General features: G+C 37.6%; 1 protein-coding gene across 1 annotated transcript in view; it reads left to right on the top strand.

Annotated features, from left to right (window-relative positions):
* The window catches only part of LOC145682948 (uncharacterized), a 666209-nt gene that overhangs the window by 486579 nt on the left and 158683 nt on the right, over positions 1 to 20947 (top strand). The window contains exon 5 of the mRNA XM_081754309.1: positions 15904 to 16791. Coding sequence (XP_081610435.1) covers positions 15904 to 16791 — 888 coding nt within the window. The remainder of the gene's footprint in view (positions 1 to 15903; positions 16792 to 20947) is intronic.

Genomic DNA, 20947 nt, shown 5'->3' with positions numbered 1-20947 from the left:
TAAAGATAATTATATTTTTTTTTTCGTATAATGGCGGCTCCTGCGGGAAGTTACAAATTTATTGCTGCACGATAATGGAAGAAAACTTATTTGTACATAATCATCACAATAGGTATTCTGCCATTATTGGCAGGTCATTTGCCGCATCTGAGAAGTTTCTATGCTCCACGGTCTTCCTCTAACCTCTTCCTCTTCTCATACTAGTCTTTTGTTTTGATATGGTTCATTAATTGTAGTCTCCTTCATCTCATCCCTCTCTTTCCTGCCACCATACCCTTTAACACGTACCCCATGATACAGTTTCTTCTCAACTAATGTCCCAACCAGTTTCTCTTCCTCTTCTTAATAATATACCATTTCTAACATCCTCTCATTTATTGACCCCACTTAATTCTCTCCATTCTTCTTCACATCCACATTTCGAAAGGTTCCAGTCGTTTTTCATAATATTTCCGTAGTGTTCCTATTTCTTCCCCATACAATACAATACGCCACGCGAAGCACTTTATGGTTCTTTTTCTCAGCTCTTTATTCAGGGTCTCACATAATAGTCTTTTCTTCCTCCTAAGCGTATGGCTATTTGAGAATGCATTTTTGATGCGTTATCCCATGCAGCGAACGCGACCTAGGTGGCTACTCGGTAATTTTACTTTCGCCAGAGTTATGAATCATACTGTGAGCCAGTCAGGGTTTTCAGGTCTTTTTGCCAGGTCCAGGTCTATAATAGCAGAGTTCCAATACTTTGCACAAAGCATCTTCCATGCAGCTGTTTCTCGTTAAAATCCTTTAGCTTTTCAACACGTCTTTCCTTTTTTCCCTTCCTTTAGACATCTTTTAAACAGCAGGCGGTCTATTGTTCCGAAAAGTATCAAATACGCTCGAGCTGACGTTTTCTCCGCGTTTTTATTGCTTTCGCGTTTGCAGCGCATTGGGATTAGCCATCCACATTTAAATACATGGTCAGCGTATTCCAAGCGTACGCATGAGCAAGAAAAACGCTTTGCGAACGCTATGAATAGCCACGGTGTAAAGGCTTCTTTCGCCTTCTTATTCCTATCCGTGCTTTTATTTCACATTCGCATTTCATATTATCACTAGTAATACTACCTAGGTATCGGAAACTAGTCACCTCTCTTATTTTCTCTTTCTTCTATATTTAACACCTACCGCTTCGTTCCAATCACCATGGCTTTTGTCTTTCTAACATTTTTCATCCCCTATTCTTCACAGTTCTTTCTGAAGCTTTCTAACGTCTTACTGATTTGCTTTTCACATTCGGCTCAGCTTGTAGCAATAAATTTAATTTTCACTGATATGACTTCTCACAACTCGCCTCCGGTTTCCTGTGATTATTTTAATACAGATTATATTGTATTTGTTATTTGCAGATTCATAATGAAACGACCTATGAGGTCTAACGCAGGGCGCAAAATTTCAAAGTCAGACGCATTCGCCAATCCAAAACTGATGGTCGCCATTATCTTTCACGTACAAATTATGCGAGGCCCCTCCCCCACGGCTTTTGGTTTGATAAAAAAAAAAAAAAAAAGACATTACATCAGGGCATAAAATTTCAAAACCAGACAATTAGATTCAGTATAATCAGTTTTGAATTGAACAATTCGTATACATGTTTAAAAAAATATCTTACCTTCACGTTTATGTAACGTGAAACAGGCCCGTAGCCAGCCCAAAAGTTTGAAGGGGGCCCGATCCAACCACATTATAGTTCATCATCATATTATAGTTCACTTGTAAAGCCTACCGTGAAAATTTTAGGAGGGGCCAGTAAAAATTTAGGGGGGCGACCCCCTAGACCCCCCTGGATACGGGCCTGACGTGAAGTACCAGTTATGGATTGCAGTTTTCGGATCAAAGTCTTTAAGTGAAGGACCATTGATGGAAGTTGTCAGCAAATCATCCAGTGTGTCAGTCTTCAGTGAATTCCTGTAAGGCAGTCTTAACTTATGTGAGACTGCTGAAGTCTCTTTCACATGAAGTAGTACTCACAGATAAATTTGCACAAAATGAAGCAAATTTGGGAATCTCGAATGAAGTTTTCACTGTAAATCTGTTTCACATTCCGTGTTTTTTCTCACTCAGTAACAGTTATTTTCGTGCGAAACAGAAACTGCGTAGCCCTGTGAATTTAGGCAGAAACCATTCCTACTAAACACTGGTCGCCAGCTCTAGTCGCCAATGGCGAGCTGGCAACCGGAAATTTTGCGCTCTGGTCTAACGGATATACCACTTCCGTCGGTTCTAATTATTCTAAGCTTAAAATCGCTCGAGTAGACTGAATGTATCGGGTGGGCACCCATTAACCCAAAAATTGCGAACAGTAATTTGGCTGTTAAAAATCCGATACAAGTTGATGTCAAATAATTTTGAATTCTAGTTCGATTATAACGCCACTTTAATAGCACTAAGTTCGTAATGAGTCATTAGCCAGCTCTGACGCAACAGAAATGAATGACGTACTTTACTTTTGTTTGTCCAGATGTGAATCTAATAAAATATCAAGGAAGCTGTTTAAGTCATAGTTTGATGCCAAAACTTATAAACATACACAGTATTAACAAAGAAGTTATGAAGTTTTAATTAAGCATACAGTTGATGCACCTAAACCTCCTGTACATTTTAGGTTAAAATCATTTTTACGGAATCATCAAAGAATTTCTTATGCACAACAATCCCGCACGTAAGCGATGCCTTTTAGCGTCAGACAGACAAGTGATAACGCACATGGCGTCAAATATTAGCGTCAGACAGGCAAGTGATAGCGCGCATACCGACCTCTATTAGCGTCAGAGAGACAGGTGATAGCGCGCATAACGACATCTATTAGCCTCAGACAGGCAAGTAATACCACACAGGGACAACTGTTAACGTTAGATAAGCAAGTGGTAGCGCACATAAAGACATCTATTAGCGCCAGACAGGCAAGTGATGGCACATATAGCGACATCTTTTAGCATCTGACACGCAAATGATAGCGCACATATAGCGACATCTCTTAGCGTCAGACAAGTGATAGCACACATTTGGCGTCATCTCTTAGCGCAAGTGATAGCACACATAGCGTCATCTATTAGCCGAGTCGGTTTACTATTGGGAATTAGTGTGACCGAGAGATTTGCACTTTGTCTCTTGTCCTTTTATAATCAACATTACAAATCTGTTAAGCAATATTGTATAACATTCTAGGATAATGTGACTCACGCACTGATATGTTTCACTTTTATAATTAGTATTGTCCAAACGGACGGAAACCTTTATATTACATAAAAAAATAATATGTTCAGTTGTGTTATGCATATTACGTTTTCTATAAATAATTCAATGACAGCAAAGCAAGGAAAACATGTCTGTGTTGGTCTGAAGATAAAAACAATTGCCGACGTGTAAGTGCATGTATTCAAACAACAAGGCTTTTTCAACGTGAGTCACTGAATTCTCGCCGTGAGGAGTGACGTAGAAAGGTTTTATTATACACAATGCCAGCCAGCGTCTTCATATACTTACAAGTGACTGTACTCTGCATGTGTGGCATAAATACTATTTTGTACGCGTGTGCAAGGATTTAGTGATAACAAAAAGCAGCTCAAAATTGCTTCAAAATCTTGTAGTTCTATTGTTATAAATGGTTCGTATGTGTTACATTGATAATGTTTTTTGTAAGTTACATTTTTAAGTTCGAATCGAAGCAGGTTTTGCCGACAATATCAAAATGTTTAACTTGGTTTATGTACTAAAATTTCTATTATTATTATTATTATTATTATTATTATTATTATTATTATTATTATTATTATTATTATTATTATTATTTGGATAGTGGAATCTTGGTAAACGATAAAATTCAGTTTTCTTTTTATATTAATTTTGATGCTATGTCTTTGTTGCATTATTATTATTATTATTATTATTATTATTATTATTATTATTATTATTATTATTATTATTTGTGTTTAGCGCCCTTATATCAACGGCAAGGTTATGATACACGGGACTTACTGTTAACGGGGATTCGAATCATGACTGATGCAGGGCTGGATTTACCACTAGCTGTAGGCCTATAGACGCAACGTTCTTAGCCGGGCCCAAGAACGAAAACTTAATAAGCAGGGCAGAAAAATGGGAAAGTTTAATAATAATAATAATAATAATAATAATAATAATAATAATAATAATAATAATAATTTTAATAAGTTTATGGGAAACAAACAACTTACAGCCATAAGTGCCCTAAAGATAAAAAGCAACAACAACAACAAAAAAAACTGTTTACAAGCATAGAACGAATGCATATAAACTATACCAATATGCTAGAGTCAGTGGCGGATGATGGTTTGTGGTTTCGGGTGTTGCAGTACGAACGATCGGAGACAGAATATATAAAGTGGACTCATTGACTAATCAGCATAACTTTAGATGCAAATGCTATGTGACATGTTAAATTAAATAAAATTCTGTTTTTTTTTTTTTTTTAAATGCAGAACATTTAATCCGATTAATCACCTTATTTAATTAGTAAGTTCATTCTTCTCTCTTTGATTGGAACAAATCTGCCTAATACATGCTGGTTGAACTCTAATATTCTTATTGTCAGGTCTTTTTCGATGGAAAGCATAACCAATGGTGATAACCTTTCTTGGGACATTCAATTTCTTGAAAGTGTCAATTCTTTTTGATGTGAAAAAGAACTTTTCTTCTTTTACTGACGCCATAAGTACAGTTAATATTAATTGCAGAAGCTTTGTAGATTCACTAAATATTTTTTCTAGAACAATTCATTCTAGCAAACTCAGTCCCTGACAGTGTTCCGAATTCCTCTTCAGTGTAGACTGAAGAGAGTTCGTAGCAGAGATTAATGTTATAAAAAAAATATACATTGAACACGCTTTATTCACAATTTATCTAGGAAAATTTCAAATAAATTGTGGAAATGTACCTAGTGCATACAACATTACTGCCATAAGGTGTCCTGTAAACTTAAACCTTTTTTTTTTTTTGAACATTCTCCTGAATTGCACTTTGCTTGGTTTGTCTAAGCCTTAATTGTAAGTTTTTCCTCAGTTGAAAGCTGGAGAATTTTTTTTGTAAGTTATTTGCAGAAGTCATGATATGCAATTCGTTCAGAATTTGTAGGTTATGTACAGAATTAAAGCACACACAATAAAATTAAATCTAATAACTAATAACCAAAACAGCTGATACAAAACAGATATTAGTATATGAAGTGCGAATGTCACATATTCATACACAGGGCTGTAAACTGGCCGGCTTTTCATTGGCCTGACCGGAAAAATTGATGTTATTTTGATTAAAGCCGGTGACGGGTACAAACTTCTCACCAGCCCCTTTATAACCGTTTTTTTTTTTTTCAAATTTGTATCTAGTTCGAAGTATAGATATTGAAAAGTAGCTGTCATTCTGTAAACTCAAAACTGTTACCTTTCACCATGTATCAACGATTAATATATTTTGTTCACCTGTTTAGAAAATTTTAGAGAGATGACAGGGACTGTATCAGGGAAAATGTGAAATTTACTTTCAAGGAATTTTATACATTTATTAAGAGTGGAAAAGGACTTCTTAAAGCGATTTCCTATAGTTGAAGTAGAAACTATATGTTTAAAGAGTGAATTTCATTTTCCAAATCCAAAATTGTCACGTAAAGATTATTATACTTTTGTTCATCTGTTTCGATAATTTTAAAGGAATGGTAGTTACTGGTAAATACAATAAATTGATCAATGCCGATTGATCAATTTCAGTTTCTCATTTATAGCACAATGTATCTATTAAGGTTATTAGTGAATGTTCTATGGACATACAGAATATATGTGTTAATGCACTTTCGTTCACGATAGTAAATTTCCTTCCCATGGATAGGTCCGAACAGAGATACTTCACGCTGAGACCTATATCACAGACAATTTTGAGGAAGGGTCGGTTCTTTTTATTTTACAGAGTTGGCAACCCTATTCATATATCAACACACACACACACACACACACTTGTGCGTAAAAAAAAAAGAACTACATTCCAAATCATCCGTCTTGGTTGTTACGCAATGCACGATGAACACAATATACTTCCACATGAGGCGAAACAATGTTTATCAGCGTTCTGGAAAGCAACCTTGAAACCCGCCAGATATAGGAACAACATGTTAGCTGGAAGGGGTCCAAAGTATTTGAGGAAGGTCCAATACGTCTACGTAATAACGAACCTGTCTTTTACTGTACCCGAAAAGATAATTAATTCTTAATTACTGTGACCTATATTTTTTAGAAAAAAATGATAGAACGATTATTTCTATAAGAAAGAAAGAGTACATGATGAGGCGTAAAATAAAATATTTAGCTTACATCAATCATTTCTCTGTTAAACAAGTATAGTTCGTTAAGAAAGTCTACAAATGTTAGTCAAGTTTTGAAATTTTTGGGAGGTCCGGACCCGGTGAATCCCCCTCGTGGCTATGCCTCTGAGCATTGCTAAGTAGTCCCAAATTCAATGTGACGTTCCCCACCATACAGTTTTATCAAGAGTATAAAATATATTTATTTTATAAAAGAAATATGTATATACTAAAATACTATCCACAGAGGGAGGGGGTTCTGCATATTGACTTATTAATATTTGGTTCACAAATTACTGTAGAAGAAACCTTCATTATCTATATAAGCTAAGAATTAACTTGTAAATGCGGATCTACTTTCATTTGATTTCTGCTCTACTACATATTTTCTTTCTTATTTTGTAATTCTGCTATTATTTTTTTAATTGTCATTATATTGATTTGCTTCAGTATTAGTACCGTAATTTAAAAATATGAATGCATAAAAACAAATTCCATTTGTTAATTGCTAGTGAAATAAAATTCAGAAAGCTTATTTAGCGCGGAAAACCTTCTCATTCACTGGAAACCGCGCTGTGTTGCAGAAGCACTGCAACGACCAGACCCTTTAACTTCTGAGATAGGGGAAAGGAGACTTAACATTTGCTCCAATTCCCGCGCTGAAGGAATCTGGTCGTTGTATGCTCGCTGCAACACAATATAAATTAGAGACTCTGTGACGGATTATTTTTCGCTTTTTAAAACGGATTAATGAAACGGACAGTTACAGAAGTAAAAAAAATATGTTATTTCAAGTATATATGGGAGTATTAGAAAGTATTTTTTCTGTTCTTTACTACTATTGCTAATAATATTTTTTTCTTGAAATACTTTGGTCGTTGCGCAACGCTGCAACACTAACATTAGCCGCCACTGGCTAGAGTATAAAAACAGAGATGAAGTGGGTCGTGGGTCAAGATTTGTGAGTGTCTGTGGATGATGGGTCAACAGGACGTGACCCAATACAACCCACCGACTCATTCTGCTCAGTGCATTGTAGACAGCATCTTTTAAACACTGATACAAATTTGTGTACGTTTTACTTTCAAGGCTTCCATTTTTCTTTCTTTTCCATTTGTTTCTGTTTCTTACCTTAGATGAGTATATATAATAGTAAGTGAAAAAAGAACTTAAGTCACTTTAGGATATTGATATTTGTAATTGTAATAATAGCAATATGACTTACTACTTGGCTTTCGAGACAGTTGAATTTCACAAGGTTCTTTTTTTTTTTTTTTTTTTTCCTTACGGTCGACTACTTTACCTTGATTTGAAACTCAAATTTCACCCTATTTTCCACTGGAATATGTGTGTAATTCAACAGTGAAATAATTATATATGATAATTAAGTTGAAATTCATCGTAATATGGTCCATGACAAACACTTTACCATTTTATATCGTAAAGGTCAGATCTACCAGTATTGTAACAGAGCGGTGCTTGAGCGATTGACTGTAGTGATAATTTCACAGTCTCCGATTAGTGATAATTTCACAGTCTTGTTTTATTATAAGTGTAAAAAACTCTTTAATCAGTGGAGAGGAGAAAGTCGATCGTGGGTCAGAGTTGATGACAATGTGTTTTAGTGGGTGATGGGTCACGGTGGGTCCTGGGCCAAGTTTTCATGGACCTACGCAATTCCTGCATATAACTGATCGTACAAAATATAGATGAAATAGATAAAATATTAGTTAAAAAAAAGATAATGTAAAAACATACAGTGTATGTTATAAACTTTAAAAAAATCATAAACATAACAACAATAATAGTTGGAAAAATAAGAGCATAATGAACATGCAGGTAGAATAAATACATGATACAAAATATGAAAATAGTTCTTGTTATTTACAAAATATAGTTGTTCACAAAATGTCAAAAAATAAAAATATTGGTTTTACAAAAGACAAATATTTAGTTGCTGTTATAAATGGAAAATAAATATTTCTTAAGTGAAATATATCAAATAAAAAATATTTATTCACAAGACCTGAACGAAAGGAGAAAAAAGAGAAATAGTTAAAAAAAAATCAAAACTAACATCCCTTCCTAAGAAAAGAAAAAAAAACTGAAATGGCATCGTACTAAAATAAATAGAGTATCTATGAAAACGATGATAGAGTAAACACCCTCGTAACACGTCTATGCACTTCGGTCATTGGTCGTTGAAGTTAAGGCGAGTTTTAACTTTATACTTCCAGTAGACAGTTGCGTAGGAGGCGGGCGCATAACACTGTTGTGAACGGGCGCGTTATGACCCCACGCAAGGCTCTTACGTATGTGTACATTACAACGCTCTTATTACGATACTAAAATTTTAATACAATTTATACAAAAAAAAAAAAAAAGTACAGTGCAAGTCAAAATCACGGACCCGATTTCAGAAATTTGTTATTGAGAGAGAGGTACTAAGAATGGTAAACTGTTTTAGTTTTCTTCAAACATATCACATGTGTTATATGTGACCATCTTGCATAGTACGTCACACATCAAACCGATAACTCGCCTTATCCATTTTAGTAATTTTTCAGAAAACGTAAAAAAAAAAAAAAAAAAAAAAAACGTTATTTTATTTTCTAATCTCAGTACACGAAAATTTGACTGTTGCTTCTCTGTAATCCTAGAAATCGCTTTAGAATTTCATTTTAAAATTTAATGCCATATACTCAGGCCCGTATTTAGGTAAGTGCTATTCTGTGCTCGAGCACAGGGCGATAGATTTTAGGGGCGGCAAAATTTTGGATTTTTTTAAAAAACGAAATGAAATGAAATCTTTAAGCTTTACGTCCCACGATTATGCCGGCGAGGCTAAAGGAGACGGTGATTATGAGTATGAATGAAATGGTGGAATAAAGAAAGTGGATGAAAGCTAGAAAAGCCTGAGAAAAGCAACATACACGGTGTTTGCCCACCACAAAAGCTCACATGGCGTAGTCTGGGATCGAACCAAGGACCCTATGCACCAGAGGTGAACGCTCGACCTCTGAGCCGCCGCGGCCCTCAGGATTTTTTAAAGGTTCACAGTAAAGTAATACTTAAAACTAGCAACCGCAGAATACCCCCACACGCGTGAGAAAATACGTTAATGTGTTTAATTCGCTCTAATTACAGTAGTTACTAATTAGCTAGCTTATCTGATCATTTTTAAAGTCATCCACTCCCACTCCCACCCAAAGGGGTGAAGATGAACTTGAACATCATGAAAACTCATACCGTTAAACTCAGCGACCTCGAAAACTATGAATTTAACACTAATATCTGTCGTTTTCGATTACTTTTAAAACCTCTCTCTCTTCCTGGGGAGTGGAGTATGACCTTGAAATTAAATTGAATTAAAACTTTCACTATTCATCTCAGTGACCCCCAAAACTATTAATTCAACTCTAATATTGGTTGTTTTCAGGGAGGAGGGGCGGCAAATTATGTGGAGCACAGGGGCGCACAATATATAAATACGGGCCTACATATACTATGAAAAAAGAAGATCCTTTGAAAATTGAAAATAGTAAGTTTTGCATAGACAGTGTGGGTAAGGCAAGTTATGTTGCGGAAATTTAGGTTAGGTTTGGTAAATATAGGTAAAATTAAACAAAAAGTCAGTGGTCAATGTGGTATTTATTAAGTTTACGCAACATTGTCTTAATAAAACAGGGGCTTCTTTAATTTTAGTGTAGTTCAGAAAAGTGCAAGGTTCAATACTGTAGGTACGCTACAGTGAAACAACTGTCATTAGTTTAGTAAAACTCAAGCAAAAATACTGCAAGAAGACTACAGTGAACCAGTTACCATTAGTTTGTGGCCCAGAGATTTATAAAAGTGCAAAATAATATTAGATTCAAGACAATTTGGGTCACAATCTGATGGTTCACACGCGGGATTCTCACAAGACTGATGTTCCATCTCCTGCAGCGATGTCTTTGCTGTACAACTCGAAAGAACATTTTGTGGAACCTCAGGACATTAGTTATGCTGCCCAAGTTTCCTCATAATACGAATTGACAGACACTTAATGTGATGACAACAGATGATCACATAGCAGTACCCATAATCCCTCCTCGTCACAAACAAGCCATCTCATTGGTCGAAATAGATAAGACAAGCTTTGCATCGGTACTGCTTGGAAATATAGCAAGTTTTGCCCTGGCAACCATAATTCAAATTCGAATTCTTATTATTTGTAGCAGTTTTTTTCTTTCTTCTCTTTCTTTTGTTTTGACAAGAATGACATAATATTTGAAGAGAGCATATCCAACATTACTGAATTCAGTAACTAACTCAAAAATTTAAAAAAAAAAAAAAAAAAATAGATAAGGCGAGTTTTGAAAAGTCTCCACTCAATTCAGTTCATGCTTGCTGGGGACTTTTAGCAGTAGAAAGCGGAAGCACTGCGTGGAAACTAAACTTTGCAAGTTAAACTTTTGAAGCGCATGTCTCACAATAACCGTGGGGGGCTCGGGCCCCCCAAAGCTCATGCGGTTGTATTTATGAATATACCATATTTGGCATAATTTCAATGCGATTTGTCTTAAAATCCTCATATATATATATATATATACCTTCTGCATCTGAATGGGCCCCTCCAAATTACAGAGAAATCGGCGCCCTTGACTGATGTTTATTAGATTTCACAGAATACATTTTTGAAATCGAGCCCATCATTTTGACTTGCCCTGTACTATGTTAAAATTCTGTATGTCGGAGTGAGAGGGGCCGAAATATTAAGTTCGGCTCTGAACTGAAGGGTAAATTTGGTGCACTGCTATTTTGTAGAATATGACTTGATAATACTAAAAAGCTGGTTAATATCCTTACTATGTGCACGTACAACAAACCAATCAATCGAAAAAAGTTATCTGTTTTTCAGAGAATTTATTCCAAACCGTAACTCCTACATACCATAGCATATGCTACATACAATAACTTTTACTGTCCAACAAATAGCATGTGGCAAGGCCAATATCCCGGTACATCAATTATTTATTAAATTTAGATAGGCTTACTACTCGGTTAGGAGAGAATCATTGTAGAGTATTCTTATAGAATTTGGAATACCGAAAAAGCTAGTCAGCTTAATTACGATGTGTTTAAATGAATCCCAAAGTGAAGTCCGTGTGGGGAAAATTCTTGTCCACGAGCTTTGACGTCGAGAATGACCTGAAAAGAAGGAAATGCGTTGTCGCCATTATTATTCAACTTTTTCCTGGAATACGCTATAAGGAAAATCAAAGAGAGCAACCAAGGGCTAGCTAGAGCTGAATGATATTCACCAGGTTATGGCGTATGCGTATGCTATAGAAAGAAGTGCAGAGGTCTTATTAAACGCTTGCAGGGACATGGGTTTAGAAATAAATGCAGAGGAAACTAAATACATGGAAGTTTGTCGAGATCGTAATACGGCAAATTATGGATGTGTTAAAATATCAAATAATACTTCTGACCAAGTGGATACTTTCAATTAGGATCATTATTAACAGACGAAAACCATATTCACGAAGAAATTAAATGTCGACTAAAACAAGGGAATTTGTGTTTTTATTCAGTTCAAAATCTCTTGTCGTCGCGAGGAATTTGAAGCTTATAAAATATGTAGAACGATAATCATGTCTGTTGTTCTGTACGGTTGCGAAACATTGTCGCATACTCTGAGGGGGGGGGGGGACGAAAGACTGAAAGTATTTGAGAATAAGATCCTGAGACATATTCGGACCCAAGGTGAATGAAAATGGGGAATGACGGAAACTTTATAATGAGGAACTGTATTATTTATACCGTTTACCGAACATTGATAGGGTCGTCAAGTCTAGGAGGCTCAGGTGGGTAGGTCATGTAGCCAGGATGGAAGAAGATAAGAACACTTTCAGTCTTAATTGGAAGACCAATCGGAAAACGACCATCAGGAAGACCTAGGCGCAGATGGGAGGACAATATTAAGATGGATCTCGCAAAGATAGGAATACAAAGTAGAAACTGGTTCCAGTTGGCTAAGGATAGAAGTCATGGAGACCTTTTTTGAACAGGGCATTGAACCTCCGGGTTCCATGGTCCATAGAGTTAGTTAGGGCGTTACCTACCACATTATTTCGCCTTCAAGAACTGGTTTACAACCCCAGCCACTGGATTACATGATAAAGGAAATATGTACAGGGTGGTCCGAAAGTAGGTATACAGCCCTGCATTGATCAATAATAACATTCTAGTTTACGGATTTATTTGCTTCGACTGTTCCGGACTTAAGTTATAAGTAAAAATACGTTAAGAACAAATAATAAAGAAACTAGGTCTACCTGTTCGATAACAGTAAGAAATGATATAAAAATACAGTGAGCCGATCAGTACGGGACTGTATACATACTTTTGGGCCACCCTGTATATATAATAAACAGGCTCTTTCGTTACTTCACTGGTACAGACAAATTTTAATATTGAAATATTACATAGTTTGGTAGAGAGAAAAATGTTCCAAGTAATACTATTAAAAGAAGAAGAAAAAAAAACATTATTCATAAAAATCCAATCTCTTTTCAGATGGTTAGTGAAGTATGTAGTTAAGGACTCCGTAACGAAGTACCGGTGCCTCCGCCATGTTGCAGCTCCAATCAATGCTAATTGCGGTTGCATTGAACTGTAACCATGTGATAAATCATTGATGACTAATGACGGAAACTTGTCACCGGGGGCGGAACATTGAGGTCAAATGGATAAATATTGTGTACCTAACAGTTCCAATGAGATTATTGACTAAGTAATCTTTTACTTACTGTTAACGAGAATGTGAATAAGAAATTTAATACGATGTACTGTTATTGCAGTAACTTTTTAATCCACTGTGGACTCTCGCCTCCCACGAATCATTAGCTTTTCGGGATTTGTTATGGAACGACAGATGAATATATTTGAAGTCAGTAATGACGTATTTTTGCTGTCATTGGATGGTCTTTTGCGTTAAAATCATACGCTTTCATGCACTGACGTAAGAATTGTCCTTTTTAATGTAAATCCTCAAACTAGTTACATTCCCCTCCCTCATTTACCTACGACTATTCCTTCTCTCATAAAGGGGGCGCGGTGGCTCAGTGGTAAAGCGTTCACCTCCAATGCTTGGGGTCCCTGGTTCGATCCCAGCTCGCGCCGTGTGGATTTTGTGGTAGACAAACACCGTACTCGTGGGTTTTTCTCAGGGTTCTCCCGTTTCCTCCCACTTTCTTCATTCCACCATTTCATTCATCATCATCACCGTCTCCTTTAGCCTATCCGGTATAATCGTGGGGCGTAAAACTTAAAGATTTTATTTCATTTTTCCTTCTCTCATAAGACTATTTCTTTTTAAGTGGGCAGACTACTAAATATTTTTCAAAATTAACAATTTTTTTTGCCAGTTTTTCGTAAGTGAAAAGAGATAATGGAATGTAACTTACCTCAATAATAGATAATGTTATTCTACACCCGAAAATATGAATCGGAAGAATTTTCAGTGTTGCCATCCATAGAAATTACAGTGTGACCAGAATTTGAATTACCCAAAGGAGTTGAGTTGAGTTGATTTTAGTTTAGCGTCCCTTTCAGCAGCGAGGCTATATGAGACGTGGACCTACTGATTAACGTGGAATCCGAACCACATGAGCTCCCGCCGGGAATCGAACCCGGGTCTCCCACGCCAAAGGCGCGTACGCTAACCGCTTAAATTACCCAAAGGAGACTGATGACTTATCATGTTGTCTGTGTTCCTTGTTAAGTACATTTTAAATAATATTGGTATTTATTTTGTAATAAAGAATACAAAATAAATATTTTTTAATAAACAGTAGAATTAAAATACAAATATTATTTAAAAAAGTAATTAACAAGGAACACAGACAGCATGATAAGTCATCAATTGCCGTTGAGTTCATTTTTCTAGTCGCTGCCATAACCTAGATTTTTGGGTAATTCAAATTCTGGTCACACTGTAATTTCTATGGATGGAAACACTGAAAATTCTTTCGATTCGTATTTTCGGGTGTAGAATAACATTATCTATTACTGTGGTAAGTTACATTTCATTACCTCTTTTCACTTACGAAAAACTGGCAAAAGAAAAATTGTTAGCTTTTCAAAAATATTTAGTAGTCTGTCCCCTTACGGGGACACAATGACTCTGTAGTACACCTTTAGTGCAGACTCCATGGTTCGATCTGTGACCACGCTAATTTATGTTGGATAACATGGTGCTCATGGGGTTTCATCTGCTTTTTTCCTATATTCTCATACACCAATTCTTTTAGGGATTTATAGTACGGAAGGTATAACGTCGTTGGCTTCCCGCGAAAAATTGTAGTGACGTTTATGGGTAGTGGCCAGCGTGGTTACTCCTGGCTCACTGAGCGCAGTAGACGGTTGGTGATGATTGGCTACCCTCTTACCACACCCCCAATAACGAGCACGTCCAAGCGCGAGAAGCCAACGACATTATACCTTCTGGACTATAGATATTAGATTTCTGGGCTTTCGGCATTTATGGCCATGTTAGCCCTTCAAGTATGAGGGATGACATCCCTCGGCGGTCACACCATCCGAGGAAAGGGTAAGAAGAAAGGTTTGGCGAAAGAAAGCTAATTTTTTTTTAAGCTTAAGAGGCCTCATCCCGGCGAAATTAAAATACCGCTAATTTTACAGTAATTATGTGATATCTTCAAATAGATAAAAGATAATTGAAATGGAACAAGAGCGCCCTAGACAATATTATTTTGCGTGAGATACTGTTATCACAAGTCACCTAGAGGCTTTCAGTTTTTAGCCATTTAGAAACGCGAAAATAAATGCCGATTTTCAAATGGCTCGAAATCGAAAGGAGATAAATGAGTCGTGATAACGGTATCTCATGTAAAATGATATTGTCTAGGGAGCTCTTGTTCCACATTTCGATTATCTTTTACCTATTTGAAGATATCACATAATTTCTGTAAAATTAGCGGTATTTTAGTTTCGCCGGGATGAGGCCTCTTAACTTCTCACGATCATGCATCGAGGCAAAGGGAGAATGATAATGAAATGGGTGATAATAAAGAAATGAAGGAAGTGGGAGAACCCCGATAAAACTTACACAAACTGTATTTGTCTACCACAAGGGATTGAACCAGTGACCACACTCACTAAACATATGAACGTCCTAACATCGAGCACTTATGACCCCCCCCTCCAATGAAACTTTTGCGTTATCATCTATAAGAATGTAAGAAAATTACATATTCAGAGGAAATTATTTATTGTACTTCTGCTTAGACGAGCAGGAAATGTGATTATGTTTTCATTACAACATAGCCCAGTCATGTGTGAATAAGTTCCCTGCATGGATCATTAACAACATTCCTAATACCTTTTGAAAAATGAAAATCTTTATTTTGTATTGGCGTTTGTCCTACTTAAGAAATGCATAACTTGTTATTCTTTCAATAATTATTTGTTTAATGCTGATCGTAAAAAACTGAATATTACAATGTGATTTTATTAACTTTTACTTTCAGACCCTTCGTCATGGTCCGGACAACGCAGTTCGCCCGAGCTCAGGTCTTTCAGTAGTTTGTCTTCAGCCCACCAGAACCAGTTTCCAGTCGACCAAGCCCCTGGAGACGAAAATAGGCCTCCTTGGATTCGGCACCAATCTCCGTCTCCACGCTTACGTCATCATAGTCCTTTGTCATCTCCTGGGAAAGGCGCTCCTGTTTCCAGTGGGGGGCAACCACCACATCGCCTTCATCCAGCGTTCAGGGCGCCCTTGGATCCACGACCTGTAGGAATAGATCAGAATCCTTCAACCCGTTCTCCAAGACCTTCGCCACGGAGGGTGGTTTTCGGTCAGCATTCCCTGGATAGAAGATACGTTCCCTCTGACTATACGCCCCCTTCCCATCCAAGGCTTCACCACCAAGGAATAAGTGTTGATCATCGAAGCAGAAGAGATGTTGTGAGCTTGACGCGCCAATCGACTTCCGGGAAAGACGATCTTCCCCCTCCGCTTCCGCCAAATCATTTAGCCACTGAAAACAACTGCTTACAACAGACACAACAACAACAACACGAACAGGAAAATCAGCAGCAACAACAGGAACCGGACAATGCCTCTAATCCAACAAGTAATTTCCACCCGGTCCCCCCGCCAAGGAGGAAAAGCCCATTGGGCAAACAGCAACATGTGAAAGAAGAGGAAGTTCCAGTGGCGGGTCGTCAACGGCGATCTAGTTCCGTTTCTGATTCCGGAGTGTTCGAACCTCGAGGTGACAGTTCGCCGTCTCCCGCTCCTTCCCGCAGAGACAGTTCCGGAGAGGATTTCGACATCGAACCGTTGAGTGGAACCGTGTTTCGAAAGGTTACTATCAAGAAGCGGAAACAGGAGAAGCACAACATTGACACAAGTAAGTACCAGATATGTTTATTATGTAGTTAGTCAATTTCTGGGTAATCAGACAGTTTCTTTAATAAAGCGCTGAACAATAATCCTTTTTTGGCTGTGGCAAAGACCCCTTAAGCATGATGGTACTCAAGTAAGAGAGACAGCTTGGGTTTAATATGGTCTATAAACACTTTTCATTATACAGGGTGTTTCAAAACAACACCGACAACGTTTGGGAGGTAATTCTTGACAAGAAGATAAGACAAAAAGAAATATAGACCAACCTGGGTCCACAAATGCTTCCTTTCAGAGCTATAGGCTGCCGAAAACGTGAAAAAATGAACTTCAAAGGCCCATAGCTCCAAAACTATGGGACCTACCGTAGTCGGGTCAAGACTTCATTTAGGAACTAATATGTGTGCTATCCAAAAAATACATGTTTCAAAGTCTTAAGATAATCACGCAACAATTTTTATAGAGGGAGTTTGGCTACGGGCATATAATTGGAAGTACTCATCAACTACTTCTTAAGAAAATTGTTGTGGAAGTATTCAGGATTCTAAAACATGAATATTTGGATAGGGTACATACTAATTCCTAAGTGAAGTGAAGTCTTGGCCCAACTACGGTAGGTCTCATAGTTTTGGAACTATGTACCTTCAAAGTTCATTGTTTCATGTTTTCTACTCTTTAAGGAAGCATTTGTGCACCCAGGTTGGTCTATACGTTTCGTCTTATCTTGGTGTCAGGAGTCGCCTCCCAAACGTTGTCAGTGTTGTTTTGAAACACCTGGTATGATGAAAAGTATTTATTGTTAATTTTAAATCCAAGCTCTTAATTCATACAAGCTGTGTTCTTCTCCTTTGTTTCGTTCTCGTCTTCAATTCTTTTCCTCCACCTTCCTCTATCCTGGACCCTATCTGTTGTCGATTCCCTCTCCCTGAGATCTTTGATCCATCTCATCTTCCTCCAGGTTATCTTGGGTCTTCCCCTCTTCCGTTTTCCTATTACCTCCAGCTTTCCAATTCTCTTTCCTTATATGGCCGTCGTTTCTTCGGTCCGCAAGTCCAAATCAACTCATTCTCCATTCTTGGAACTTTTTCGTTTTGCTCTCTGTAAGTAACGTACTGCAAGGTAATCGTTTCGTGACTGTGGCAAAGACCCTGTTAACATAATGGGCCCTATGCAGAGTCATTTTTAGCTTTGTATTACGTAAGAGCCTGACTAACAGATGATGTGCTAATTTGCGTGTTTAAAAACATGTTCGTGAACTTAACGATTTATATCGAAAAAATAGCCATCCAGGATATCCCCGCAGGGATATCCAAATATAATTCGAGAAACCAATGTGGGAGGGAGTAAGTCTCTCTTACTTAGATATCCCCTAATGTGTTTGAACAGCCCTACGGGGTAGTATGCAATGCATGCACAGATTAGGATTTTAATGAGAGGTAAATGAACTCTGTTAAAGTTGGTAAAGAGAATCATACGAATGAACTTACGCTGGTACTTGAAGGGGTCATTGTTTTAATACCTCGTCATACCCCAATTATGTCGGGTTTTTAACCTCACCAATATTTTTTGACGTTTAACCACACAATTTTAATATTTGAAGTTAAACTGATGCCAAACAACAGCGCAATACTTTAGATTCCATATGCCCTTTCATATCCGAAGAGTGTAATCCAGAGTGATGTGGAGTTTTAACCTTCTTCTTCTTCTTTTTTAAGGTTAAACCAGAAATTCTGTTAACTTAATAAGCACCTTTAATCTAATTTTTCTACATTTCAACCTTCAAAAATATGTAACCTGAGTACATATTTCCATATATGTGGTGTGGGAAGCCACCGTTAAATTCACCGTTACCCGTGAAAGAAGTTAATGCGTCGACTCCATTAACGAACTCAGTTGAGATAACTGCTTTAGTTGGTTATTGCAAAGAACATAATTAAAAAAAAAAAAACACTTTCCTTCAAGAGTTACATGTGAAGTAACGGATATACGTGCGTACGTAACTAATATCATGAACTGATAAGGCCCACTAGCATGACCGTAAAGGGCCACTTGCGTGATCATAAAGACGACCAGCACAATCATTAAAAAAATACCAACCAACTTGATCATAAAGATCCATTAACGTGATCATAAAGCCCCACTAGTGTAATCATAAGCGTAATCGGTAGCATGATAATAAAGACTCACTAGCGTGATTATAAAGTACCACTAGCATGATCACAAATGCCCACTAGTATGATCATAGAGGCCCACTAGCGTGATCGTAAAGACCCATTAGCGTGATCATAATGGCCCACTAGCGTGATCACAAAGGTCCACGAACGTGATCATAAAGGCCTATTAGCGTAATCATAAAGGGCCATTAGCATAGTCATGAAGATCCCCTAGCGTGATTACAAAAGCGGCCTAGCGTGATCATAAAGATTATCTAGGTAATTATAAGGGCGCACTAGCGTGATCATAAAGGACCATTAGCATAGTCATGAAGATCCCCTAGGGTGATTACAAAGGCGGCCTAGCGTGATCATAAAGATTATCTAGGTAATTATAAGGGTGCACTAGCGTGATCATAAAGGTTCACTGGCGTGATCGGACTTATCATAGACGCACTAATGTGATCATAAAGACTCACTAGCGACATCTTAAAGTCCCGCAGCCGTAATCCTAATAACCATAGTAGAGTCATTCTAGATTTTTAAAAGATATATTCCGGTTAGATATATTCCGTGTTTTGGTATTGGTGACCATCAAATGTGACAAGACCCTAGCAAGCAAGAATAGTTGAAATAAACTCAAAGCGAAAATGCTGTTAATATTAGTAATGCATTCATTTTATTTTTCGCCTAATTAGCACCAGTAAAAGCGTGACCACGAAGCAAATGAACTTGGAACATTTATTTCGTTGTATATATTCTACTGACGCTCTATAATTATTATAGTACGCTATAAGCGAGCCCTTTGCAACTATATTTGCAGCGCTTGTATATAACAATTGTATTTAGGTATAAGTGTATGCCTTGTTTAGAAGGGCTTGGTAATTTGCTTCCGTAGACTTCTCTTAGATCTGAGATGCCAGTTTCTACTTTGCTGCTTACAGTGTACATACGTAATATCTTAATACAAAGGCTTAGATCTGAATGAGAACTCGAAACACCACATGTTGCCCAAAAGTCTTGATTATCTGCAACACAGATATTTAAGTTAGCTGCAACACATCTTATGTACCGGATGAAGCAATTAATTTCGTATTAGGGCTTACGTGTTGCATATGAAATCTTGAAACGAAAATACGTATTGAATCACACTAACAAAATGTAATTATAAGGTTTTTAGCTCCGAAAATGGTCTGGAAGTGGTCTTCTAGATTCGAAGCCAAATCTTAAAACTAGAATGTGATAGTATAAATGTAACGAAGAAAGTTCTATCGCTTTTTGTGGAGGTCTGTGTTCCATTGGCCCTCACAGCGTGAGTTGAATGCGAATAGAGATAAGGCGAAGGTCAGTTGTTGGTGTAGATATATCCAACGTACTACCTGGTTGTGGCAGGTCAGTTACACCGTGAACTTGCGTCAGGACAGTGTGAACATGAAACTTCCACAGAGCGTCATAAGAGTGTGTATGCTGTACGAGTTCAAACTGGAGTCAAACGCCGCTGCAGCGGGGCAGAAGATATGCCAGGCCTCTGATGAGGATGTCGTGAATACGTGGACAGTGCAGCGGTGGTTTAACAAGTTTAAGGACGGTGACGAAACACTTCAAGACGCACCACATGCCGAAAGACCAACACATGTACAAAATGAAGATCTTCATGCAGCAATTGAGGCGAACAGTAGCCAGACATGTGACGAACTGGGACTACAATTCAGTGTGAGTGGAGAAATCATTCGGCAGCTCCTTCATCAACTTCGGTCGATGGATCGCACATAATTTGACTCCGGGCCAGAAGGCGACGCGAGCAGGCACCTGTGTTTATTTTCTGTGTCGTTCGAGGAAGGAGCTATTTCTGGACAGGAGGTTGACATGTGGGGAGAAATGGGTCCTGTACGAAGCTCTACGGCGCCGTCATCATTAGTTAGCATCCCATGAACCGGTTCCCAAACAGCCGAAACCAGCGCTGCGCAAGAAAAAGGTCGTCCTGTGTGTTTGGTGGACTGCTTGCGGTAT

Source organism: Thermobia domestica, chromosome 1 (assembly GCF_964235325.1).
Source record: "Thermobia domestica chromosome 1, izTheDome1.hap1.1, whole genome shotgun sequence".
Taxonomy (NCBI): domain Eukaryota; kingdom Metazoa; phylum Arthropoda; class Insecta; order Zygentoma; family Lepismatidae; genus Thermobia; species Thermobia domestica.
This window is presented reverse-complemented; position numbering and strand designations above follow the sequence as displayed.